The 27,716-nt window shown below is 44.3% G+C and overlaps 1 protein-coding gene across 1 annotated transcript in view; it reads right to left on the bottom strand.

The window, feature by feature from the left end:
- The window catches only part of cacna2d4a (calcium channel, voltage-dependent, alpha 2/delta subunit 4a), a 695,670-nt gene that overhangs the window by 439,974 nt on the left and 227,980 nt on the right, over window positions 1-27,716 (bottom strand). Inside the window, 2 exon segments of the mRNA XM_068051265.1 lie at window positions 4,115-4,186; window positions 7,682-7,768. Of these exon segments, the coding sequence (XP_067907366.1) occupies window positions 4,115-4,186; window positions 7,682-7,768 (159 nt within the window).

Raw genomic sequence — 27,716 nt, 5'->3', positions numbered from 1 at the left:
CATTCTGTGAGGACTTCAAGCAACATTGGACTGTAAATTTGCAAGGACTCTAATTTTTTCTATTTTAAATGCTGTTTATATCTTCATACTGTTTAAGAATTTAGTTCTTCTAATTAAAGAGTTAATTTGTTGATTTAAAGACACCTGGTTTGGTTAGCCTCATTCGGGGGTTAATAGATGGTACAATGTGGCTGGGTCTTTCTTTAATTTGGAAAGTTTAAAATGATATGTTAAGCGATCTGTAGAGGGACAGGATTGAATTAACAGCGCATTTCTCCCACCACAATCAGAATCATATATTTTGATTGGGGACTTTGACTGGAGCGGTCGGTCGTAATACATCGACATTGCATACTTAAGTAACTTCTACCAATCCCAAACAAAGGAAATCAAAATCAATCTGCTGATTCAGTGACAGTTTGGAAACGGTTACTTCATGCCCCATACAATGTCAAAAACATTGGAGGACACGGTGTGTAATTAAGAGCCAGTTGTCTCACCTCTATTGATAATCAATCTCCAGCAATTGCTCCCTGCTACAGCATCCACTTTAATGATTCTGCAGCTCCAATAATGAATAGCTGGGGTTGTTATATGAAGTAGGTGGGGGGGTGGGGGGAACTAAATGAAGCATCTGTGCCAGTCTAACGAACTTGGTAGTTAGAAAAAAACATTGGTAGAGATCTGAGAGCAAGACACTTAAGATGGCCTGCCTGTCATAAATTTATTTATTTATTTAGAGATACAGCACTGAAACAGGCCCTTTGGCCCACCGAGTCTGTGCCGACCAACAATCACCCATTTATACTAACCCTACAGTAATCCCATATTCCCTACCACCTACCTACACTAGGGGAAATTTACAATAGCCAACAGTCTTTGGCTGTGGGAGGAAACCGGAGCACCCGGCGAAAACCCATGCGGTCACAGGGAGAACTTGCAAACTCCACACAGGTAGTACCCATAATCGAACCTGGGTCCCTGGAGCTGTGAGGGTGCGGTGCTAACCACTGCGCCACTGTGCCGCCCAGGCCTCAGGCAGCCAGAGGACAGCCGCTAGAGTCATCACAGGTTAAGCAGAAGTGTGATCAGCAGCCTGCCTCCTTTATTCTTTTGACTCTGAGTGGCCATCAGGGTGGCTGGAGGCTGCTAAGTATGAGATTGTCTCTTGCCTCCTTAACCTGTCGCCCAGTTTGTCTGGCCTCTAGTGCAAAGGTTTCAACATCCAGCGCTACTTGCGCATTTCCCTCCTCCGCGTCCTCCTTGTCGGTGAAGGTGTGTCGTTCAGTCATGTCATTGTCATGCAAGGCTTTTCTCCTCTGCAGTGCTAGCCTGTGTAGAGCACTGTAGACTACCACAATATGTGAAACCCTTGCTGGGGCATAGTGCAGGGCTCCACAGAATCGACCTAGGCAACGGAATCTCAGCCCAATGGCCTGCTCGATGGTCATTCAGGTAGAGCCGTGGCAGGTGTTGTACCTCTCGTCTGCTGCACTGTGAGGGTTTCTCACAGGCATCAGTAGCCAAATCTTCAATGGGTAGCCTTTGTCCCTGAGAATCCATCCCTGAAGGCGAGGGAGGGTGGGGGGGGGGGGGGGGGGCAGTGCCTGAAAAGCTGTAGCACCTGGGTCTGTCCAAGTATGTAGATGTCATGGTTCCTTCCCAGGAAGCGAGCACACACCTGCAGGAAACACTTTCAGTGGTTGCAGACCAGTTGAACGATTGAATGGAAGCCCTTCCTGTTGATGAAGATGGCTGGCTGGTCTGTTGGAGCCTTGATGGCCACATGCCACACCTTGCACCCATGGGAATCCGGCAATGGCCCCGAACCTGATGGCCCTCTCGACCTGACTGTCAGGGTCAGTCCGGTAGAGCGCATAGTTGCTGGCTCTCTTTAACAGAGCATTGGTCACCTACTTGATGCAGCGGTGGGTTGCTGCTTGTGAGACCCACATATGTCCTCGATGGATGCTTGGAATGATCTAGATGCGTAAATGTTTAGTGCCATTGTGATCTCCAGGGCCAATGGCATAGGGGAAAATCCGAATCCCATAAGTCACAACTCGTCCTGCAGCTGGGCACATAAGTCGGTGATGTCCTCCCTGGAGAGGTGCAGTTTTCATTTGCAATGCCACTTGGACATTGGGAGGTAGCTGATTAGAGTCCAGTACACTCTCTGGCACAGGTAATCCTTATTGGCATGGCTGGCTGCTGCTGCTCTCATTGTGGAGCTTCACAGGCAGGGGCAGCTGCCTCCTGGACCTTCCTTTGTCAGAGGCTCTGCCCACTCCCCCTATGCAATGCAGGACATGGCTGCCTACCCGTCATGACACTGAGGCCTCATCTCAGTACAGCCAGCTTTTAATGGTTGGGAATCTGAAGGCAAGGGAAGGCCACCTGCCATCCACTTTAGCTCAAGCCCCCCACTGGATCACGATAAATAATATGCTAATGTTATTAAAAGTAAGTGCTCTACATTTTAAATTACTTTCCCGTCGTGTCGGGACGGCAATGCCATCTTGGTGCTTTCCCACCGCTGACTAAATCCAGAACTGACGTAACAATGCTAGATTTCCGGGTAGATGCTGCCGACGCCTCCATTCCCGCTCCAAATGGCCACACTAAATTCAATCCTAACTGTGCAGTCACTTCACTGAAGAACTCAACGATAGCACCTTGACCATTACTCATTTGTAACAATCCATGTTGTTATCCTGCTAGTTTCGACATGGTGAAACACCCACACTCACTCCCATAGTTTGCATGCTCAGTGGAGTGCCAACCAGAGTCAGTTCCTGCCCAAACCTGCCTCTTTTGCACTGATATTCAGACAGACTGTGATTGAATATTCAGGTCCGCATTTTCAGTGCACGATACGACCGAGCATTTGATCATAGGTTTGTGGCTAAATTTCCTGATAAGATCTCAATTGTGCCATGGTAGGCAATGAAAAGGCTTGCACTTACCCATAGGTTGGGAGAGAAGTAAATGATGCTGATGTTACGGTCACATGCTGTGATGTGGGTGTTTCCCCCTGTTCAACTCCCCACCTGACCGCAGAAAATGTATTTCTATTAGAGTTTAGCTTTCTGATGTTTTATTTCTCAAATAAACAGACAGTGACAGGTTTTCTTGTAGCTTTAAAAAAAGAAAGTCAATTGTTTCTTGATCAATACCTTATCCTGAAATTGTCACAATCGCACCCACTCACGCATTCGCTCGTGCACACACACACAAGAAACAGATAGAGCAGGGAAAGGGGATAATGGTTTTAGTGGGGGGAAAGGTTACGATAAACCTGTTGAATTCTCTTGAGAATCAAGTTCTAGATGGATGCAGGCCTGAGATGATTGTAGATTTCTCTCTTGACTGAAGGTTCTGTTGAAGATGGTGGGTTACTTCTAGCTCTCACTGGTGTATACTGTAGATGACGCATTTTCTTCAGTAGGGCACTGTGCTTCCTGGCTCAGCTGGAACTCAAGCTGTTACAAAAAGTTTCACCTTCTGGGACAGTCTCTCTCTCTCTAGGCTGTCTTTTTAAAGGTAAAACTGTGTCACCTCTCACCTCCCGGGAGGAGACATTCTCCTCTCTTATCCATGGTGATTGCACAATGGCCCATGGTGTGGCTACTTCACGCCTCCTTTGTTTCAGAAGAAGTCATTCAATTCCGGAATGTTTTTAGGATAGGTGTAATATGGATTTCATTAACACCTTTTGGCTTTGAAGATTTGACCTTTGTCTCTGGCACACTGTTTGAATACATGAAAGGGCCAATTCCCTTTTCATCGGCAGCCATTTTGGACCATTGTTCACTTTTTCATAAATAAAGGTTAATTTTTTAAAGACAAAGTCCGTTTTTCATAACTCCTCAGAGTTAGTCCATGATTGTTGTATCATCCTACTTCCAGTGTGCGTGACACTTAACCTGTCTAAGATCTGAAATATCCTTGTATGGAACTACGGATTCACAGGGTAGTTTGACAGGAAGTAAAGTGTCCAATAAACCATATCTGGTGAGTGGAAGTACACTAATTGTAGCTTCCAAAAGGTGAAAAGGATCTCAGATTGAGTGTAACACAAAAAGAACATGATAAATATAAATGTATCTCTTACCCCATCATCAACTGGTACTTTCACATTCATTGACAATGTCCCGGTCTCACCATTCACCATAGCTGTTCTGAGCTATACATGAAAAATAAAATTGCTGTCAAGTGTAAGTTATTTCCGGAGTGTAGCACAGAGCTAACTTGGCACACTCCTGAAACCCAACACAGTAAAATATTACACAAGGAGTGGTTTAAATGCAGTTTGTATAAACCTTGCCTCTGTGAGTGGCTTGTGTGGTATTAAACAGCATTACCTCAGTGTGGAGATCGCGCTCGAAATAAAATGGCAGTATGGTGCCTGCAATCTCTTATAATTCATGAAGGGTCCAGAAAAGTATGCAGTGGATGACAACCTAGACTTGGGAGAATACTGCAATCACTGCAAACACCAGAGCACTCTACTGCTGTCTCCAAATATTCATGGGTAAAGTGACAAAGGTTTTCGCTTCTGCAAATAAGGCATCAGTCATCTATTTGATACTTAAATGGATTGCACAGTGCCTAATATTAATAATGTCCCTGACTCAGAAAAATCCAAAAACAACTTTCATTGACTAAAGGGCTAGATACTTGCTACAAAGCTGCAATAAAAACCTAATACAAAAGTAAAATACTGTAGATGCTGGAAATTTGAAATCAAGACAGAAAATGCTGGAAATACTCAGCAGGTCAAGCAGCATCTGTGGAGAAAGAAACAGAGGGCTTATCGGTAGTGAGCTTCAAAAATGGCAGGGCGCACACGCGAGAATTAGTCCGCGGAGCTGCCGCGATATTTAGCGCAGTGGCTCATTTACGTGGCCGGGTGGACCGCCCCCCACCCCCGATGACATGGAGGGGGTGGGCGCTCCATCCCCGGCAACGGCAGCTGGCGCCACTGCGCAGGTGCTGGCGCTATTTGTACAGGACTTAGAGCCCTCACTGACAGTTTCAATCTTTAAAGCAACAATGCATTATAAAATTTTAAAAATAATTGGAGAAATCTTTCTGACCCCTCTTCCACCCCCCAATAGCCTTACATATCATTCCTGCCTTCTTGCCTCCCCAAAATACTTACCTTGAGTATCTGACCTTCCCATCTCCCACCACCAAAGTTCAGAAACTGTTACCTTTACCCTTCCCATCATCCCCTCGATCAATCAGGTAAGTTTTTTTCCCTCTACCCCCCTCCCCTACTGAAATACTTACCCTCTCCCCCCTCCCCACCAGTGATGGTGCTGTCGCCGAGCAGCGGGGGGGGGCTCACAAGGCCTTGCCGCCGCCGGTAATATGGGGCGAGGCCTTCCCGGCGTCAAGAACCATGGCGGGCCTCTCCCGGAGGCATTTTCCAGCCCCCCCACCCCCACAATGTTGGGGGGCTGGTAAAATCCAGCCCAGAGTTAACTTTTCAGGTTGATGATCTTTCATCAGAACTGGAAAAAGTTGGAGATGTAATAGGTTTTAAACAGATGAAATGGGGGAGGGTGGAAAAAGAACAAAAGGGGTCTGTGGTAGGGTGGACGACAGGAGAGATTAAATGACAAAAGAATTGGTGGTGCAGGGCCAAAGGGAGTGGGAATGGGACAAGTAAAGAAACAAAAGATGCGTCTAGAGGAGATGTGAATGGCAGAATTATAAACAGCTGTCGTCGTAAAGCAAACAAGAGTAAGATATGAAAAAAAAGGTAACAAAATGGGGGCAAAGATTATGGTCTGAAATTGTTGAACTCAATGTTGAGTCCAGAAAGCTTAATCGAAAGATGAGGTCCATTGGAACACTGGGGGAGACTAAGGACAAAGAGGTCAGCGTGAGAACAAGGTGGAAAATTAAAATGACAGATCACTGGAAGCTCGGGGTCTTGCTTATGGACTCAATGGAGGTGCTCCGCAAAGTGGCCACCCAATCTGCGTTTGGTCTCCCCAATGTAGAGCAGACCACATTGTGAACAATGAATACAGTATAATATTTAAAGAAGTACACATAAATCGCTGTTTCACCTGGAAGGAGTTTTTGGGGTCTTGGACGGTGAGGAGAGAGGAGGTAAAAGGGCAGGAGTTGCAGCCCTGTGCATACACGGAAATGTGCCGTGGGAAGGGGAGGGGGTGTTGGGGTGATTGAGAAGTGGATCGGGGTGTCGCAGGAAACAGTCCCTTTGGAATGCTGAAAGGCGAGGGGACAGGAAGATGTGTTTGGTGGTGGCATCACGCAGGAGGTGGTGGTGGAAATGGCAGAGGATGCTGCGTTGAATACGGGGGAGGGGCGGTGGAAGGTGAGGACTAAAGGAACCCTATCGTGGTTCTGCAAGGGAGGGGAAAGGGTGAGAGCAGAAGTGGGATGGACACAGTTGAGGACCTCTTCAACTACGGTGGGAGGAATCTTTGGTTGAGGAAAAAGGAAAACATATTAGAAGCACTGGTATGCTCTTTCATTTGTAAAATTTAATAAAATTATAGCTTCAAAAGTCAAATATTATCTACTCAGTTGTTTTGAATAAACAATGCCACTATGGCTCAGCAGTAAGTTCCAAATGGCATCACCCTGCCAGGAAAAATACTGTGTCAGATACCCTGGAGTCATGATGCAATTGATGATATAATCATGTCAGACAATTTTGTGCAGGCAAGATAACATGACACTGAATGAGTAAACTGCCTTTAAGGATCTAATATTTGCAAATGTTATCATGAAGAATAAAAATGGTAATGAAAGTGCACTGACGTATGTAGTGAGATTTAAGGGTTAAGACATTTAGTACATAAGCTAAGCAGCTGAGTGGGATGCACAATAGCAGTGTCCTGAAAATATGATAGTAATGGAAATCCAGTGAGATGTTTATGCTTATGGTGTTGGCGGGGGTGAAGTTTAAATATAATCATTGGCAGCCTGTTGATTTTCTTGGAGTATTTTTTCTCCTTTAACTCTCAATGAAAAAGGTTATTTAAAATAAGAGCAATAACCTATGTTGTAGCACTTTTAAATATCCCAAGGTGCCTCACAGGAGTATATTTAGACAAAAAAAGACAGAGCCAATGAAAGAGATATTAGGGCAGATGACTGGCTGCTTTGTCAAAGAGGTAAATTTTAAGAAGGGTGTTAAAGGAGGTGAGGGGTGGAGAGATAAAAAGATGTAGGGAGGGAATTCCAGAGCTGAGGGTCTAGATGGTTGAAGGCACAACTGCCAATGGTCAGGTAAAGACAGTGAAGGATGCAAAAGAGTTCTCAGAGGACTGTAGGGCTGGAAGAGATTACAGAGATTGGGAAGGGCAAGGTCATTGAGGCAATGGAACACAAGAATGAGAATTTAAATTTGAGGTGTTGGTGCACTAGGACCCAATGTAGGACAGCAAGCATAGGGGTGCTGGAGGGCAAGACATAATGTGGATTAGAACACAAGTAACAGAGTTTTGGATAAACTCGAGTTTATGGAGGGTGGAGTACACGAAGCCAGCAGGAAGAACATTAGAATAATAAAGTTTGGAAGTAGCAAAAGCATGGATGAGGGTTTCAGCAGCAGATAAGTTGAGGCAAGGCAAAGACGGACAATGTTACAGAGGTGGAAGGAAATAAAGAAAAATAAAAAGACAAAACAACTCACAATCTCATCTGTGTCTTCCCATTCCACTTCCGAGAGATCCACACTGTTATAATTTGGCTTTGGCTTTATTTTCCTTCCATCTTTGTACTATAATTAACAAGAATGAATCAAAATAGATCCAGAGACCAAGAACAGACAAGATCATGGCAGTACCATGGCACAATGCATTGAAACTCAAACATACTTTACCACAGTCAGACACAGTTTCTCTCCAGCAATTCCATTTCATACTAAGTTCCCAATCTCACCAGTTGTTGTCAGGGTGGGAAGGGAGGAGGGAAGTGCTGAATAAAAGTTCAAAGTAATTCATGACAACGCTCCGTTCTGGCATACGTCATCAGGATGCGCCGCGGTGCGCACATGCGCAGACGGTCTCATGCCCACTGCGCATGCGCTGCGGTACGACTTGCCAGGACTGCTTTGCGCATGCGCAGATGACTCGGCACACGCATGCGCACACATTCTCCTGCGCATGCGCTGTGGTCCGACATGCCAGGACCGTTGTGCGCGTGCGCAGATGACGTCATCGCGTTACGTCGTCTTCCTCGGGCAACGCGCCCGGTTGGCCTCTGCGCATGCGTCAAAGCTTCGGCGCGACTTTTTGAAAGTGGAAGGTGGAGAGGTTTCGTCGGGCATTTTCTCGCATTTTATCTGAATTATTTATTCGTTTTGGAGACTTGCTTCATTTTTATTTGACACAAGAGATTGTTCCAAGGTACGTTGCTCTGCCTTTGTAAGTTGCTCAGTGGCGGCCATGCATATTTATAAGGTAAATTGCACTGGGCACCATATTGGTGAGGGCATTAGCATGCATGCAGTGATCATCCACTGGAAGAATGCAGAGCAGGCATTTCATGACATCAATCACTGTGCAATGTTGATGTGACAGCAGTGGGACTATTTTAGAGCTAAATGATCCAGCTAATACCCTTCCCTAGCCTTGCACAACTGAACATACATTAAGCAGTAGGAAGGACCCTCCCCCCGCCCCCGCCACCCAAACAGTGCTGTTTAAAGGGATCATAACTACTTATAGGTTAGTTTCTGATTGATTTCTTCTGTCTATTGCTATGATTGTACAAGTGTTTGGTGCTTTCTGCAGCTGTTTCAAGTTGCAAAAGTCTACAGGGAGTAATGTAGCAGGTGCTGAAGGACTTTTTGGTAACTTCAAGGTTTCTGCACAAACCAGTTGCTCCCTGACATGAGTGCACTAGTAGACATTCCGCTTGGAAAACAGCATTACTTAGAGAGTAAATAGAAGCCATGCAAAGCAGGACAGGGTGCTGGAAGAGTGAGGAGGGCATATACGCACAGGGTGTTCAGGGAGCAATTCTCCTACTGAAACTCAGTGAGGAACAATGTGTGAGACGTTTGTGCTTCACTAAGGATTTCCTCACTAAAATCTACCACCTGCTGCAGCCACAACTGCAACCTCAAGCAGGGCAAGGACTGCATTTGTCAGTGGCTGTGAAGGTGACCATGATGATGAACTTTGATGTATGGGGCTTCTTCCAGGCTGAAGCTGGAGATAGTTGCAACATTTCACAGTTTGCTGTCCACTGTTGGGTAAAGGATGTCATGAGGGAAAAGGAAGAATGTGCAGAGTTATGGAGAGAAGGCAGGGGAATGGGACTGAAGGAATGTCCTCCTTCTGCGCTGTAACAATACTGTGATTCTGTGATTCAAAGAGAGCTAACTACATTTCATTCTGTCTTGCCAGAGCCAAACAGGTGAAGCAAGCACAAGTGGTCATGAGAATTGCAGGCTTCCCCATGGTGCAGGGTGCCAGTGACTGCACGCAAAACGATTTACGGGTGCTGCATGCCAATTCTGCTCTATATCAGAACCGAAAGGGATTCTGCTCCCTCAGCATCCAGCTAGTGTGTGACTGTGCATAGCGAATCATGCAGGTCAATGCCCTGTAGCCTGGCTGCAGTCATGATGCCTTCATTCTGTGCGGTTCGCTGTGCCAACTGCATTGAGCCACTATGGCAAACCAAAAGGTGTGTACTGGGTGACAAGGCTACTTGCTGATGACATGGCTGATGACTCCAGTGCACAACATATGCACACGTGCACAACACTTTTTTTTTAAAAATTCATTCATGGGATGCAGGCATCACTGGTAAGGCCAGCATTTACTACCCATCCCTTGCATCCATTGCATGCATACAATTAAAGTCATGCTGCCACACAAAATGTGATAAAGCTTTTAATTGACTTGCTGAAACAATACTTCTGCTGCCTGGACTACTCTTAAGGAGCCCTGCAGCACTCTGCAGGATGCATGTCAAGATTCGTCATGGTCTGCTGCATGCTGCACAACCTCGCCATTATGAGGAGACAACACTTTCCACCAGCTATACGGTGAGCAGCTAAGGAGCAGGAAGAGGAGAAGGAGGAGCAGGAAGGGAGAAAGCAACCTAGGCAGCCCCTCTATACCTAACTGCCTGTGAAGAACTCATTCAAGTGCAATACTGGTGACTACAACCCCAATTCCCCATTCACTAACAGTTTCGCATCTTACCTTCCCTCTGTTACTGACAATCACAGTGTCCACTTGATCACATTGCAAAAATAAAAGCCAGCACAAAATAAACATGACAACCAAATTTATAAAATTTGGTGCTGGTGTCCTCCATGGTGCTTGACAGTGACCGTGGATTTCTGGCAGGCCTGCCAATGCACCAAGCACTTAGTTGTGCAAACCCATCGGCGAAGTGAAGATCCGAGTTGTCTGCAGTAGAACCCATGAGCGACCCAGCCTTCTGGAGCTGGTTATCCTTGCCCCCTGCTTTGCGACAGCTCATTCATGCCCAGTGTCTCACCATGTGCAGATTCCGCCTCTAATCTATTCTTCAAGATACACGTAGTGTCAGTATCTGAGTTGGTGGCTGCAAATGTGAAATCGTGATGATTTTGGGTGTTCATCATCACTATCTTCTTGGTGTTCCTCCACTGCCTGGCCAGGTTGCACCTCTTGAGTATCTGAAAGGTAAGAGGCACAAGAGTAAGATTGTGATGATGGGAGTGGAGTGGGGGGCAGAGGGGGGATGTAAGAGGTGCAGGCTTACACCATCTGCAGCTGGTATATCAGAAGAGAGTGTGGAATGAGGGAAAGTGGGATATGAGGATTAGATATGAGGATACGATGGTTTCAGCCCCATGCTGGCCACGGCCTCAGCAATTGGCATCCCAATAATGGTCAGCGCTGTCTCCTTCATGGGCATTAGAACATGCAGGCGCGCCTGTTCCTCTCTGATTAGCTCCTGCTGCCTCTGGTTGTGTGCCACCTTGTCCTGCAAGAGAGAGGAATGTGAGCATCGCTAGTAATGCCAGCAGCTGTTGCTCATCCCTAATTGCCCTTGAGAAGGTGGTGGTAAGCCGCCTTCTTGAACCGCTGCAGTACATCTGGTGCAGGTACACCCACAGTGCTGTTAAGAAGGGAGTTCCAGGTTTTTGACCCAGTATTGTGTAATCTGTCGGCTGATGCGGCTGTCATAGTTGAAAAGCTGGCAGTCTGTGCAAGCTGTGAGGCTTGCAGCAATTCTAAGTGTGTGAGAGTGAGGTAAAGCATATGACTGTAAGGTATGAGTCATGATTGATGGGGGTATGGTGATTTGAGCATACACTGACCCTGAGCACTTGTGTCAGGTCACTGAACTTGCAGCACTGCGTCATTGTACTTGGGCTTTACCCGTGGCATTGACCTCTGTGAATTTCTGATCCGACTGCCTTTAAAGCGTGTGTCTGAAGGGCCTCCAGTGGGTACAGGACATCTCTCCTACTTTCCACCTCCTCCACCAAGACCTGAGTGCAGTGTCAGAAAACCTTGGAACCTGCTCTCTCCCTTGTTGTGTGATTCTTCACTGTTTTCCAAGTCAGATTCACTTCCTGCACAACTGGTCCAGCCTAGCTTTAAGTGGTGCTTGGAAGTTACGATTTTGGGCCACCTGCTGATGACTGCAATCAATGAACAGAATGGTTGGTGCTGGCTGCATGAAGCAATCATTCAAATGAGCAGGCAGTACAAAGTTGGCATGCTTCCCACATTACATTGAACAGGCACGGGTTAATTGTGCAGCACGATCCCCATACCTGTTTTTGGGGGCTGTTCAATTTAGGTCCCCTTGTCTTTCCAAGAAGTTAGTTGTACATGTTGCATAGCGCTGTGTGTAGAGAAGAACAGTTTAAAAAATATAAAGTTTGTAGAATGTGTATCTCTGTGAATATATAAAGGCTAACTGCTGGTAATTTATCCTAGTGGTTATGATTATCGTAGAATCATAGAATGGTTACAGCACAGAAGGAGGCTATTCAGTCCATTGTGTCCATGCCGGCTCTCTGTAAGAGCAACTTACCTAGTCCCACTCCCCTGCTTTTCCTCGTACTTTGCAAATTTTTTCTTTTCAGATAGTTATCCAATTCTCTTTTGAAGACCTCGATTGAATCTGCCTCAACCACACTCCCAGAGATCATTCCCGATCTTAACCACACGCTGCATAAAAAAAGTTATTCCTCATGTCACTGTTGCTTCTTTTGCCAATCACCTTAAATCAGTGTCCTCTGGTTCTGGATCCTTCGACCAATGGGAACAGTTTCCTCCCATTAAGTCTGTCCAGACCCTCATGATTTTGAACACCTGTATCAAATCTCCTCTTCATCTTCTCTTCTCCAAGGAGAACAGACCCAGCTTCTCCAGCCTATTGACATAACTGAAGTTCCTCATCCCTGGAATCATTCTCATGAATCTTTTCTGCACTCTCTCTAATGCTTTAACATTCTTCCAAAAATGTATGCCTAGAACTAGACACAATATTCCAGTGAAGGCCAAACCAGTGTTTTATACAGGTTTATCATAATTTCCTGTTTTTGTAATCTATGCCCAGGATCCCATATGCTTTATTAGCCACTTTCTCAACCTGTCCTGCAGCCTTCAATGATTTGTGCACATATACCTCCAGGTCCCTCTGCTCCTGCCCCTTTACAATTGTGCCCTTTAATTTATATTACCTTTCCTCGTTCTTCCAAGCAAAATGAATCACTTCGCACTTTTCTGCATTAAATTTCATCTACCACTTATCCACCCATTCCACCAGCATATTTAAGTCCTCTTGAAGGTTTATCACAGTCCTCCTCGCAGTTCACAATGCAGTGTTATGAGAATTGCACCATACATATTCTTTACTTGAGGCTACCTTGCACACATGAGCCAGCAGAGGGAGATGAAGCAAAAATAAAAGTAGAACAGAATAAAGAAGATTCCATTATGTTCAACAGCTTGCTGCCTTTGTCTCAGTCTTTGCCTCATATTTCTTACGAAACTCGGCTAAGCCTCACTCCAGTCCCGAGAACATCACAATGGCGATGAGGTAAAAAGAAAACAGATGGTAAAAACAGGAAACACTGTTTTCAGGTATGAAATTTTTGGAAGGTTTTTGTCTGCCTTTCTGAAGACAGCATTTAAGTTGGCGACTGTGTTAGTGACGCACAGGGAGCTTGCACAATGTATGCACACACACTAGAAATAACCATCCAATTAAAAAAAAATCTCCAGTCATTGCAGAGAAGTTTCCTCTGAAAGGAATGCGATCCCGGATCCTGATCACGCACTATCACTGCGTTGCTGATCAATATGCCATTATGTATGCCTAATCTACCACCCTTTGATGCGCATTCAGAGCCATCACCTGTATTCCCATGTTGGCCAAAGTGGAAGGCGCGATGGCAGGTTTTGCAATCACAGGCGACACAAGGAAAAAGGCCATGCTTCTACACTAGAACAAAGAACAAAGAACAGTACAGCACAGGAACAGGCCATTCGGCCCTCAAAGCCTGCGCCGATCTTGATGCCTGCCTAAACTAAAACCTTCTGCATTTCCGGGGACCGTATCCCTCAATTCCCATCCGATTCATGTATTTGTCAAGATACCTCTTAAACGTCGCTATCGTACCTGCTTCCACCACCTCCCCCGGCAGCAAGTTCCAGGCATTCACCACCCTCTGTGTAAAGAACTTGCCGCGCACATCCCCTCTAAACCTCGCCCCTCTCACCTGAAACCTATGTCCCCTAGTAACTGACTCTTCCACCCTGGGAAAAAACTTCTGACTATCCACTCTGTCCATGCCGCTCATAACTTTGTAAACCTCTATCATGTCACCCCTCCACCTCCGTCGTTCCAGTGAAAACAATCCGAGTTTACCCAACCTCTCCTCATAGCTAATGCCCTCCAGACCAGGCAACATCCTGGTAAACCTGTTCTGTACCCTCTCCAAAGCCTCCACGTCCTTCTGGTAGTGTGTCGACCAGAATTGCACGCAATATTCTAAGTGTGGCCTAACTAAAGTTCTGTACAGCTGCAGCATGACTTGCCAATTTTTATACTCTATGCCCCGACCGATGAAGGCAAGCATGCCGTATGCCTTCCTGACTACCTTATCCACCTGCGTTGCCACTTTGTGACCTGTGGACCTGTACACCCAGATGTCTCTGCCTGTCAATACTCCTAAAGGTTCTGCCATTTACTGTATACTTCCCACCTGCATTAGATCTTCCAAAATGCATTACCTCACATTTGTCCGGATTAAACTCCATCTGCCATTTCTCTGCCCAAGTCTATATCTATATCCTGCTGTATCCTCTGACAATCCTCATCACTATCCGCAACTCCGCCAACCTTTGTGCCGTCCGCAAACTTACTAATCAGACCAGCTACATTTTCCTCCAAATCATTTATATATACTACAAAGAGCAAATGTCCCAGCACTGATCCCTGCGGATCACCACTAGTCACAGCCCTCCATTCAGAAAAGCACCCTTCCACTGCTACCCTCTGTCTTCTATGACAGAGCCAGTTCTGTATCCATCTTGCCAGCTCACCTCTGATCCCGTGTGACTTTACCTTTTGTACCAGTCTGCCATGAGGGACCTTGTCAAAGGCTTTACTGAAGTCCATATAGATAACATCCACTGCCCTTCCTTCATCAATCATCTTTGTCACTTCCTCAAAAAACTCAATCAAATTAGTGAGACACGACCTCCCCTTCACAAAACCATGCTGCCTCTCACTAATAAGTTTGTTTGTTTCCAAATGGGAGTAAATCCTGTCCCGAAGAATCCTCTCTAATAATTTCCCTACCACTGACGTAAGGCTCAGCAGCCTATAATTTCCTGGATTATCCTTGCTACCCTTCTTAAACAAAGGAACAACATTGGCTATTCTCCAGTCCTCTGGGACCTCACCTGTAGCCAATGAGCATGCAAAGATTTCTGTCAAGGACCCAGCAATTTCTTCCCTTGCCTCCCTTAGTATTCTGGGGTAGATCCCATCAGGCCCTGGGGACTTATCTACCTACTATGGAGATAAAAAATTAGAAGGTAGCTTTGAGACACTTATGCCTGAGCAAAATGACTTCAACTCAGCAAAACATGCGCTGACAAGCTATGTTACACCCAAGAAAAACACCATAGATGAAACCATTGTCTTCCAACGCACTAAGCAAGAAACAAACGAGACAATTGATCAATATTGCATGTGATTGAGACAACAAGCAACCAAATGTAACTTTGGTGATGTTGAACGGGAAATCAAAACACAAATAGTCAAAGGCTATCTCTCTAGTCAACGACATCGAAAAGAACTCAAGAAAGACAAAAAGCTGTCAGAGCTGCTGGAGTTAGCAAGATCACTATCACTCTCAGAGTCCAGAGCTACTGAAGTTGAGGCTGCCAACAGTAACTACTACACTCCAATTTCAACTCCTGTGAACATTATTCATCGCTCAGGTGCCAGAAAACCACCTGCAAAGCAACAACAGTTGTCTCACAAACAGATTTGCAACTTGTCCAAAGAATTTTTCTATTGTGGTGGTGCTTATCCACACTGGACACATTGTTCTGCTACTGGTAAACAGTGTAAAGCCTGTTTGTCGTTCATCAGCAAAATCAACTACTGAGATCAATTCCAACAGAAGGATGCCATGTATGTGTACCACAGCAAAAGAACAAGAGAAAGTAGCCAAAGTAGAGGCGGATGACCCTGAACATACTTCTTTCCTTCTGTTATTCACAGCAAACAGCCAGGTGTGACTGTGACCATTGGCTGCTCAAACATAGATGCTGTCATAGATACAGGAGCATCTGTCAATGTCATGGGAGACAAAACATTCCACAAACTTCAGGACTGCCCCATTCTCTGCAAACCAGGGAATACGAAAATTTTCCCTTATAACAGTGACAAACCACTGAAAATCCTTGGTACTTTTGAAACGCCAGTCTCATTCAAAGACCCTAGAATTAAAGCTCTATTCCATGTCATATCTGGAGAATGTGATACACTTATCAATTTCCACACATCAACAGATCTGCAAATAATTGCATGATTACTTCACATAACAAAACATTCTCAAACTGTATGCTGATTGCTTCACTGGTATCGGCAAGCTGAAAGGTGTTACATGCAAGCTGCATGTAGACCCTCGTGTGCCCCCAGTTGTGCAATAGCAATGAATACCATTTCATGTCAGGAAACAGACAGAGAAGGAACTTCAATGCCTACTTGACCTTGACATTATTGATAACGTTGGGGATGAGCCTACCCCTTGGGTCTCACCTATACAAGTCATCAAGAAACCCAAGAGTGAGAACCAGATTAGAATCTGTGTTGCTATATGATCACCAAACCAAACCAGCGAAAGACACTTGACACCACTATCAACGACATCATAGAGAAAATGAATGATGCTAAACGCATTGCTACACTTGACCTCAATGCAGGCTACTATCAAATCAAGCTTGCTGAAAAATCAAGATATCTTACTGAATTCTCCATTCACACCTGACTTTTCCAATACAAGAGGCTCAACTTTGGTGTCAGCTCAGCAGCTGAGGTATTTCAGCACTTGATTCAGGCTAAATATAAGAGAAGCAAAGAGAGAGTATGAAAAGAGACTGGCATAAAAGGGAATACCAAAGTCTTCGATTGGCATATAAATCGTAAAAGGGTGGTAAAAGGTGGAGTAGGGCTGATTAGCAACCATAGGGGGGATTTACACATGGAGGCAGGGGAATAACTGAGGTAGTAAATGAATAGCCTTGCATCTGTCTTTGCTAAGGAAGAAAATGCAGGGTGAAAGAGCAGGAAATTAATGCACTAGAAGGATTTAAAATTGATAAGGAGGAGGTATTAGATACAGTGTCTATATTTAAAGTTGATAAGGCACCAGGACCGGACGATATGCATCCAAGGATACTGAGGGAAGTGAGAATGGAAATTGTGGAGGCACTGGCCATAATTTTCCAGTCTTCCTTAAACTCGGGTGGTGCCAGAGGACTGGAGAATTGCAAACATTACATCCTTGTACAAAAAAGGATGCAAAGATCAGCCCAGCAACTACAGGCCAGATAGGTTAACTTTGGTGGTGGGGAAACTTCTAGAAACAATAATTCGGGACCAAATTAATAATCACATGGACAGATGCAGGTTAATTAAGGAAAGCCAGCATGGATCTGCTAAGGGAAAATCGTGTTTAACTAATTTGCTGGAGATTTTTCTTGGATAACCGAGAAGGTTGATCAAGGAAATGTTGTTGATGTAGTGTACATGGACTTCCAAAAGGCATTTGATACAGTACCACACAATAGACCTGTGAGCAAAGTTATAGCTTATGGAATAAAAGGGGTGGTAGCAACATGGATATGAAATTCGCTGAGTGACAGGAGACAGAGAGTAATGATTAATGGATGCTTTTTGTGCTGGAGGAAGATTGATAGTGGAGTCCCCCAGGCGTCAGTGTTGGGACCCTTGCTCTTCCTGATATATATTAATGATTTAGACCTTGGTGTACAGGGTACAATTTCAAAATTTGTGGATGATATGAAATTTGGAAGCATTGTGAACTGTGAGAAAGATAGTGTAGAACTTCAAAAGGACATAGACAGGTTGGTGGAAGATGAAGTTCAATGTGAAAAAATGTGAAGTGATTCATCTTGGTAGGAAGAACATGGAGAGACAATATAAAATAAAGGGTACAACTCAGAAGCTTTTTCCCAGGGTGGAAGAGTCAGTTACTAGGGGACATAGGTTTAAGGTGCGAGGGGCAAAGTTTAGAGGGGATGTGCGAGGCAAGTTTTTTACACAGAGGGTGGTGAGTGCCTGGAACTTGCTGCGAGGGGAGGTGGTGGAAGCAGATATGATAGCGACTTTTAAGAGACATCTTGACAAATATATGAATAGGAAGGGAATAGAGGGATATGGGCCCCGGAAGTGCAGAAGGTGTTAGTTTAGGCAGGCATCAAGATCGGCACAGGCTTGGAGGGCCAAATGGCCTGTTCCTGTGCTGTACTGTTCTTTGTTCTTTGTTCTTTAACTCTAAAGGCGGTGCAGGAGCAGAGGGACCTGGGTGTATATGTGCATAAGTCATTGAAGGTGGCAGGACAGGTTGAGAGAGTGGTTAATAAAGCATACAGTAACCTGGCCTTTATTAATAGGGGCATAGAGTACAAGAGCAAGGAGGTTATGTTGAACTTGTATAAGACACTAGTTCAGCCTCAGCTGGACTATTGCTTCCAGTGTTGAGCGCCACATTTGAGGAAAGATGTGAAGGCATTGGAAAGAGTGCAGAAAAGATTCACAAGAATGGTTCCAGGGATGAGGAACTTAATTTACAAAGATAGACTGGTGAAGTTGGGACTGTTTTCCTTGGAGAAGAGAAGGCTGAGAGGACATTTTATAGAAGTATTCAAAATCGTGAGGGGTCTGGACATAGTAGATGGAGAAGACACTTTTCCCACCAGTGAATAGATCAAGAACGAGATGGCACAGATTTAAGTTAATTGGCAAAAGAAGTAATGGTGACATGAGGAAAATCTTTTCACTCAGCGAGTGGTTAGGCTCTGGAATGCACTGGCAGAGAGTGCGGTGGAGGCAAGTTCAATCGAGGCATTCAAAAGGAAATTAGATAGTTACCTGAAGAGGAAGAATATGTGGGGTTATGGGGAGAAGGTGGGGAAATGGGACGAAGTGAATTGGTCACTCGGAGAGCCGGTGCAGGCACGATGGGCCAATGGCGTCCTTCTGTGCTGTAACAATTCTGTGATTCAGTCGACACTTGAAGGACTTGAAGACATTCTGAACATTAGTGATAACATTCTCATCCATGATCACACTTAAAGGGAACTCAAGCATGCCTAAATGCATGTCTACAACGTCTCAGAGAATGTAACCTAACCTTGAACAAAGACCTGTGCTTGTTCAAGTGCTGGCGATGTCGTAGTAGTGGTAATGTCACTGGGCTAGTAATCCAGAGTCCAGGCTAATGCTCTGGGGACATGGGTTCGAATCCCACCACGGCAGATGGCGACATTTGAATTCAATGAATAAATCTGGAATTAAAAGCTAGGCTAATCGTGACCATGAAACCATTGGCAATTGTTGGAAAAACCCATCTGGTTCACAAATGTCCTTTAGGGAAGGAAATCTGCTGTCCTTACCTGGTCTGGCCTACCTGTGACTCCAGACCCACAGCAATGTAGTTGACTCTGAAATGCCTTCTGAAATGGCTTAGGAAGCCATTCAGTTCAAGGGCAATTAGGGATCAGCAATATATGCTGGCCCAGCCAGTGACCCCCACATTCCACAAAATGAACGAAAAAAAATGAAAGCAAAATTGAATTCTTCAGGCATGCGTTCAGTGCTGAAGGAGTATTACCTGATCCATGGAAAGTTGAAGTCATTGTAAATGCTGCAGATCCTACAAATGTGCAAGAAGTCCAGAGTCTGTTCGGACGCGTCACGAACTGCAGTCGTTTCATTCCTGACATTGCTACGCTACCTGCCCCCCTACCTGATCTATCAAAAGAGTCCACCAGTTGGGAATGGACTAAATCACACAAACAGGTGCTACACCAGATCAAACAACATTTGTCAGCAAATTTCACAAATGCCTATTTCTCTAGAGTTTTGAAAAATCAGAGGTGTTCTCATTGAAACTTACAAAATTCTTACAGGGCATGACAGGGTGGATGTAGACAGGATGTTTCCCCTGCTCCGCCGTTCATTATGTGTCTAGAACCAGGGGACATAGTCTCAGAATAAGGGGTAGGCCATTTAAGACTGAGATGAGGAGGAATTTCTTCACTCGGAGGGTAGTGAATCTTTGGAATTCTCTACCCAGAGGGCTGCAGAACTCTATCATTGAGCGTGTTCAAGACAGAAATCAATAGATATCTGGATACGAATGATACCAAGGGATATGGGGAAAGCGCAGGAAAATGGCATTGAGGTAGATGATCTAAGTGAATGGTGGAGCAGGCTCAACAGGCTGAATGGTCTACTGCTGCTCCTATGTTCCTATTTCAACCCCGAGAAAACCACCCAGCTAGTCGTGGTTGCAAGCCCAGTTGGCTTAGGTGCAGTTCTCGTACAGAAAGACAAGACAGGTAACCCATCAATCGTTGCATTGGCAAGCATATCATTAATGCCTGCAGAGCAATGTTATTCGCAAACAGAGAGAGAAGCACTCCCAATCACATGGATGTCTTACACTTTCTCTCTACTTATATGGAAGCGAGTTTAAAGTAAAATCTAGTGAGCTTGTTCAACAATCCACATGGCAAACCACTCACTCAAATAGAATATTGGATATGCAAACTACAAGAGTATGAGTTCCACGTTGAGTATCAGCCAGGCAAGCTCAACCCACCGGACTACCTTTCACGACATCTGTTGCTGACAGTCAGTCCTACTAGTCATGAGGATAAGGTTGCTGCACAACATCTTAACTACGTAAGCATAAATACAGTGCCAAAGTCACTAAAACTACTAACAAAGCAGCAACAAAACACAATGAGGTTTTCCATTTATAGATGAAGGATATGGAATCCCGAAACTGGAAAGGCGTGATTGAGAAAGTGTCTACAAATGAAATAGCTCACATGCTACAAGGTCTTCACAATGTTCAAAATGAGCTCACCATTACAACCACATCTGATCTCGTATTACGCAACAATTGTATTACAAAGGAACATAGAAAATAGGAGCAGGAGTAGGCCATTCAGCCCTTCGAGCCTGCTCCGCCATTCATTATGATCATGGCTGATCATCCAACTCAGTAACCTGTTCCCGCTTTCTCCCCATATCCTTTGATCCCTTTCACCCCAAGAGCTATATCTAACTCCTTCTTGAAACATACAATGTTTCGGCCTCAACTGGTTTCTGTGGTAGCAAAATTCCACAGGGTCACCACTCTCTGGTTGCAGTAGTTTCTCCTCATCTCAGTCCTGAAAGGTTTACCCCGTATCCTTAGACTATGATCCCTGGTTCTGGATTCCCCAATCATTGGGAACATCCTTCCTGCATCTACCCTGTCAAGTCCTGTTAGAATTTTATAGATTTCTATGAGATCCCCCCTCACTCTTCTGAACTCCAGCGAATATAATCCTAACCGACTCAATCTCTCCTCATACGTCAGACCCGCCATCCCAGGAATCAGTCTGGTAAACCTTTGCTGCACTCCCTCTATAGCAAGATCATCCTTCCTCAGATAAGGAGACCAAAACTGCACACAATATTCCAGGTGCGGCCTCATCAAGGCCCTGTATAATTGCAGCAAGACATCCCTGCTCCGGTACTCAAATCCTCTCGCTATGAAGGCCAGCATACCATTTGCCTTTTTTGCCGCCTGTTGCACCTGCATGCTTACCTTCAGCGACTGGTGTACGAGAATACCCAGGTGTCGTTGCATATTCCCCTGTCTCAGTTTATAGCCATTCAGATAATAATCTGCCTTCCTGTTTTTGCTACCAAAGTGGATAACCTCACATTTATCCACATTACACTGCATCTGCCATGCATTTGCCGACTCACTTAACTTGTCCAAATCACCCTGAAGCCTCTCTGCATCCTCCTCACAACTCATCCTCCCACCCAGTTTTGTGCCATCTAAAAATTTGGAGGTATTACATTTAGTTCCCTCATCTAAATCATTAATATATATTGTGAATAGCTGGGGTCCTAGCACCAATCCTTGCGGTACCCCACTAGTCACTGCCTGCCATTCAGAAAAAGACCCATTTATTCCTACTCTTTGTTTCCTGTGTGCCAACCAATTTTCTACCCATCGCAATACACTACCCCCAATCCCATGTGCTTTAATTTTATACGCTAATCTCTCATGTGGGACTTTGTCAAAAGCCTTTTGAAAGTCCAAATAAACCACATCCACTGGCTCCCCCTCATCAACTTTACTAGTTACATCCTCGAAGAGTTCTAGAAGATTTGTCAAGCATGATTTCCCTTTCGTAAATCCATCCTGACTCTGTCCGATTCTACCACTGTTCTTCAAGTGCTCTGCTATAACATTTTTTATAATGGATTCTAGAATTTTCCCCGCTACCGACATCAGGCTGACTTGTCTATAATTGCCTGTTTTCTCTCTACCTCCCTTTATAAATAGCGGGGTTACATTAGCTACCCTCCAATCTGTAGAAACTGTTCCAGAGTTTATGGAATCTTGGAAGATGACCATCAATGCATCCACTATTTCTAGGGCCACTTCCTTAAGTACTCTGGGATGCATACCATCAGGCCCTGGGGATTTATCGGCCTTAAATCCCATCAATTTCCCCAACACCATTTCTCTACTAATACTGATTTCCTTCAGTTCCTCTCTCTCACTAAACCCTGTGTTCCCCAACATTTCTGGTATGATATTTGTGTCCTCTTTTGTGAAGACAGAACCAAAGTATGCATTTAGTTGGTCAGCCATTTCTTTGTTCCCCATAATAAATTCCTCTTTTTCTGACTGTAAGGGACCAAAATTTGTCTTCACCAATCTTTTTCTCTTCACATACCTATAGAAACTTTTACAGTCAGTTTTTATGTTCCCCGCAAGCTTACTGCCTCATGGATGCTCCACAGTGTCCCCAGCCGCCGCTCCAGTTCTGAAACCCGGGCTTCCAGGAGCTGCAGCTAGAGACACTACCTGCACACATGCTGGTCCCGGGCACTGGAATTGTTCCCGGCTTCCCACATAGAGCATCAGGAGCACACCACAGCTTTGATCTCTCCTGCCATGACTTAACTCTTTAATTAAAACTTTTTGGAAGATGCTTAATATCAAATAATATCAATTACTCTAGGGCCCTTCTTTCCTGGTCATCGTTACTACAGAACTCCCTAAAAAACACTACTTACTATATATGAAAATAAACTGTCGACTTTTCTTACCTTAGTTACTAAGCCAGCTATTTAGAGCTATTCCCTAACAGCAGTTACTCACCAACCAATCACCTTGCAGCTTTCCTGTGATGTCACTGTTGATGTTTTTTTTCAAACACTCCGGACTGTGTCAGTGTTGATCCTCCCAGGTCCGCTCCACTCCGCTCTTCCAGGTAAGTGCAGGCCTTGAGCCTCAGGCTGGATTTATCCTCTCCCTCTCTGATGCCAATTCCTCCCAGGTCCACTCTTCCAGGTAAGAAGAAATTGTATGTATTGTCATTCTACACTCAATGTGTTGGCGATATAGCACATGAAGGACACCAGGAAATAGTCAAAACCAAGCAACTCCTTAGGAAAAAGGTATGGTTCCCAGGAATCAACCGCCTGGTAGAGCACAAGATCAATCAGTGTTTGCCATGTCAAGCAACCACAATGTCAAATCTTCATGATCCTCTTAAGATGTCTGAACTACTTCCGGGACCATGGATTGAAATTAGTGTTGACTTCACAGATTTTCCCACAGGTGAATACCTGCTTATTATCACTGATGGCTGCAGCAGATTCCCAATTGTGGAATTAGTTATGTCAACTTCAATAAAAGCAATCCCAAAGCTTGGCCAGATCTTCACCTTGTTTGGAGTCCCTCAAATGGTAAGAAGTAACAATGGCCCCCATTCAACAATGATGAGTTCAGCAAATTCGCAAACTATCTAGGGTTCACTCATAGGAAAATCATACCCGATTGGCCAAGAGCTAATGGAGAAGTCAAGAGATTTATGTGAACTTTGAAAAAAGTGATATGTACAGTTACAGCTGAGAACAAGTCATGTAGCAAGAGCTATATCACTTTCTACGTAACTACAGAGCGACTCCTCACTCAACTACTGGAAAACCTCTAGCTACACTCATCTTTGCACATCTTATACGCACAAGTCAACCTGAGATACCCTGCGGAGCTAATGATCAACATGTACATGAATGTGATTGAGAACAGAAGGATCGAATGAATGTAAGTGCACTGAAGCAAGGAAATAAAGTACTTGTGAAATGTGATGGTTATGTTGGAAAGCAAACAACTCCTTATGACATCCAACCATTTGCTGTGACGAACACAAAAGGATCAATGATCACTGCTAAGCGTGGTTCACAAATCATCACAAGAAACAAATCATTCTTCAAAGCCCTGAAAACACCACTCGCAAGCATTGAATGCGATTCTGACATTGAACATGAGTCAAATGAGACTACATCTGATGTCAGACGATATCCTATTTGTGAGAGAAAACACCCACCATACTTAAGTGACTATGTTATGAAGTGAACCATTTATGTTTAAGTTTATTGTTTACATTTTTTGGAAACAAACCATTGAAACACGCTATTTCTCTCATTTACTAAGAAGGGAAGAAATGTAGTGTTTTGAGAATTGCAATGTACATATTGTTCACTTGAGCCAGCAGAAAGAGCTGAAAGAGAAAGTGAAAGCAGAATAGAATAAAAGGACTCCATTATGTTCAGCAGCTTGCTGCCTTTGTCTCAGTCTGTGCCTCATATTTCTCACTAAACGCGACTAAACTTCACTCCAGTCCTAAGAACATCACACACAATACTTCCAAGTTTTGCGTCATCTGCAAATTTTGAAATTGTGCCCTGTACACCCAAGCCTAGGTCATTAATATATATCAAGAAAAGCAGGGGCCCAACACCAACCGCTGGGGTACCTCATTATATTACTTCCTCTAGTCCAAAAAACAACCATTCACAAATACTCTCTGTTTCCTGTATCTCAGCCAATTTTGTATCCATGTTGCTACTGTCGCATTTATTCCATGGGCTCTAACTTTGCTGACAAGCCTGTTATGTGGCACTTTATCAAATGCCTTTTGAAAGTCATCAACTGCATTACCCTCAACAACCCTCACTGTACTTCATGATAAAACTCAAGCAAGTTAGTTAAACACGATTTGACCTGAACAAATCTGTGCTGGCTTTCCTTAATTAATCCAAATTAGTCCAAGTGACTGCTAATTTTGTCCTGAATTATCATTTCTAAAAGCTTTCCCACCACTGAGATTATACTGACTAGCCTGCAGTTGCTGGGCTTGTCCTTATACCCTTTTTTGAACAAAGGTGTAACATTTGCAGTTCTATAATCCTCTGACACCACACCTGTATCTAAGGAGGATTGGAAGATTATGGCCAGTGCCTCCACAATTTCCACCCTAACTTCTGTAAGTATCTTTGGATGCATGTCATCCGGAGCTGGTGACTTATCAACTTTAAGTACAGGCTATCCAATACTTCTTCTTTATCAATTTTTAGTCCATCCAGTGTCTCAACTACCTCCTTTTTCACCATGACTTGGGCAGTATCTTCTTGCTTAGTCAAGACAGATGCAAAGTATTCATTTAGTACCTCAGCCATGCCCCCTACCTCCAAGCATAAATCTCCTTTTAGGTCCCTAATTACCACACTTTTACTACTGCATGCCGATAGAACATGTTTGGATTCCCTTTTATGTTAGCTGCAATTCTCTTATACTCTCTCAATTTAGTATACTGCATTCGCTGCTCACAATACATTGGGGAGATCAAACGCAGATTCGGTGATTGTTTTGTGAAACACCTCCGCTCAGTCTGCAAGCATGATCCCGAGCTTTCAGTTGCTTGCCATTCTAATTCACCAAACTGCTCCCATGCCAACATTTCTGTCCTTAACCTGCCACAGTGTTCCAGTGAACCTCAATGCAAGCTTGAGGAACAGTACCTCATCATCCGATTAGGCACTCTACATCCTTCTGGACTCAACATTGAGTTCAACAATTTCAGAGCACGACTGCCATTTTTATTTATTTTTTAACCATGGGCCTGTCTTAAACTTGTTTTTCAGGTTTTTGCTTTTGGACATAGCTGATCATTATTCTGCCATTAACACTTTCTCTGGACAAATAATGTCTTTAATTGGACTAAAATTGTCTTTTAATATAACTATTAGCACTCCCTTTGCCTTTGTTCCATGACATCTTTGTCATTTAATCACTCCTGCCCTCTGCCCTATCATACACCTTCCCTTTTGTTCCTTATCCCTCTTCCCACTTTTCACTTGCTCAAAGCCTGTTAATTTCAACTTTTACCAGTTCTGATGAAAGGTCACAGACCTGAAACGTTAACTCTGCTTCCCTCTCCACAGATGCTGCTAGACCTGCTGAGTATTTCCAGCACATTGTTTTTATTTCAGATTTCCAGCATCCAGCAGTATTTTGCTTTTATACAGGAGTGTTCCGCCATTGTGTTTCAATAAAATAACAACAACTTGTATTTATATAACTCCTTTAATGTAATAAAACATCTCAAAGAGCATTATAAAGCAAAATTTGACACCAAGCCGTGTAAGGCGACATTAGGGCAGCTGTCCAAAAGCCAGGTCAAAGAGGTAGGTTTTGAGGTGTGTTTTAAAGGAGGAAAGTGACATTGAGAGGCGGAAAGATTTAGGGAGGGAATTCCAGAGCTTAGGGCCTAGGCAGCTGAAGGCACGGCCACCAATGGCGGAGCAATTAAAATCAGGAATGCTCTCAAGAGGTCAAAATTAGATGAGTGCAGATATCTTGGAGGATTGGGGGATTGAAGGAGAGCACAGAAATAGGGAACGGTGAAGACATGGAGGCATTTGAAAATAAGGATGAGAATTTTAAAGTCGAGGTGTTGCTTAACCGGGAGCCAACATAGATCAGCGAGCACCTGGGTGATGAGTGAACAAGAATTGGTGCAAGTAAGGGTATGAGCCACAGAGTTTTGGATGACCTCAAGTTAACGGAGAGTAGAATGTGGAAGGCTGGCTAGGAGTGCATTTGAATAGTCAAGTCTAAATGTAACAACATCATGAATGAGGGTTTCAGTAGCAGATGAGCTGAGCCAGGAGCGAAGTCAGGCGATGTTACAGAAATGGTAATTGGCAGTCTTAGTGATGGCGTGGACATGTGGTCAGAAGCTTATTTCGGGATTAAATATGACACCAGAGTTATGAAGATGTCTGGTTCAGCCTCAGAAAGTTGCCAGGCAGAGGGATGGAATCGGTAGTTAGGGAACACAGTTTGTAGTGGGTACTGAAGACAATGACTTTGGTCTTTCGAATATTTAATTGGAGGAAGTTTCTGCTCATCCAGTACTGGATGTCAGATAGTCTGATAATTTAGCAACAGTGGAAGAGTTGAGAGAGATGGAAGTGAGGTAGAGCTGGGTGTCATCAGCATACATGTGAAAACTAACACTGTGCTTTCAGATGATGTCGCTGAGGGGGTAGCATGTAGATAAGAAATAGGAGGGGGCCAAGGATAGGTCATTGGGGACCACCAAAGGTAACGGTGCAGCAGCAGGAAGAGAAGCCATTGCAAGTGATAGTCTGGCTACAATTAGATAGATAAGGAATCCAAGACTGTTTGGAATGTACTGTTCTAGCCATCACCCAGCTGAAGAAAGAGACCTCACCCCTTTAAGATAATAGCTTGGGATCAAAAGGATACAAACTGCATTGAAATGCTTTCCTTCATTAAAGCAAGATGTGAATTCTCACACAGTCTACACTTAAAAGGTGATATGTGAGCCAAATGCAGCTTCACAGCTGCTTTTCTTCACTAAGTCAAAGACTGACAACATGACTAGAGGAAATCTTGAAAATACTCTGCAGGTCAGGCAGCATCTGCGGAAAGAGAAACAGAGTTAATCTTTCAGGTCGATGACTTTTCATCAGAACATGACTCAAGGCTTACTTAGGTTGCAGGACTCCCCCATACTGCTGGGCTATCATGGAGGCGCTCACAA

The sequence above is a fragment of the Heterodontus francisci genome, chromosome 18 (assembly GCF_036365525.1).
Source record: "Heterodontus francisci isolate sHetFra1 chromosome 18, sHetFra1.hap1, whole genome shotgun sequence".
In the NCBI taxonomy this organism is placed as follows: Eukaryota; Metazoa; Chordata; class Chondrichthyes; order Heterodontiformes; family Heterodontidae; genus Heterodontus; species Heterodontus francisci.
The sequence above is the reverse complement of the archived record's forward strand: the minus strand, read 5'-3'. Positions and strand labels throughout refer to the sequence as shown.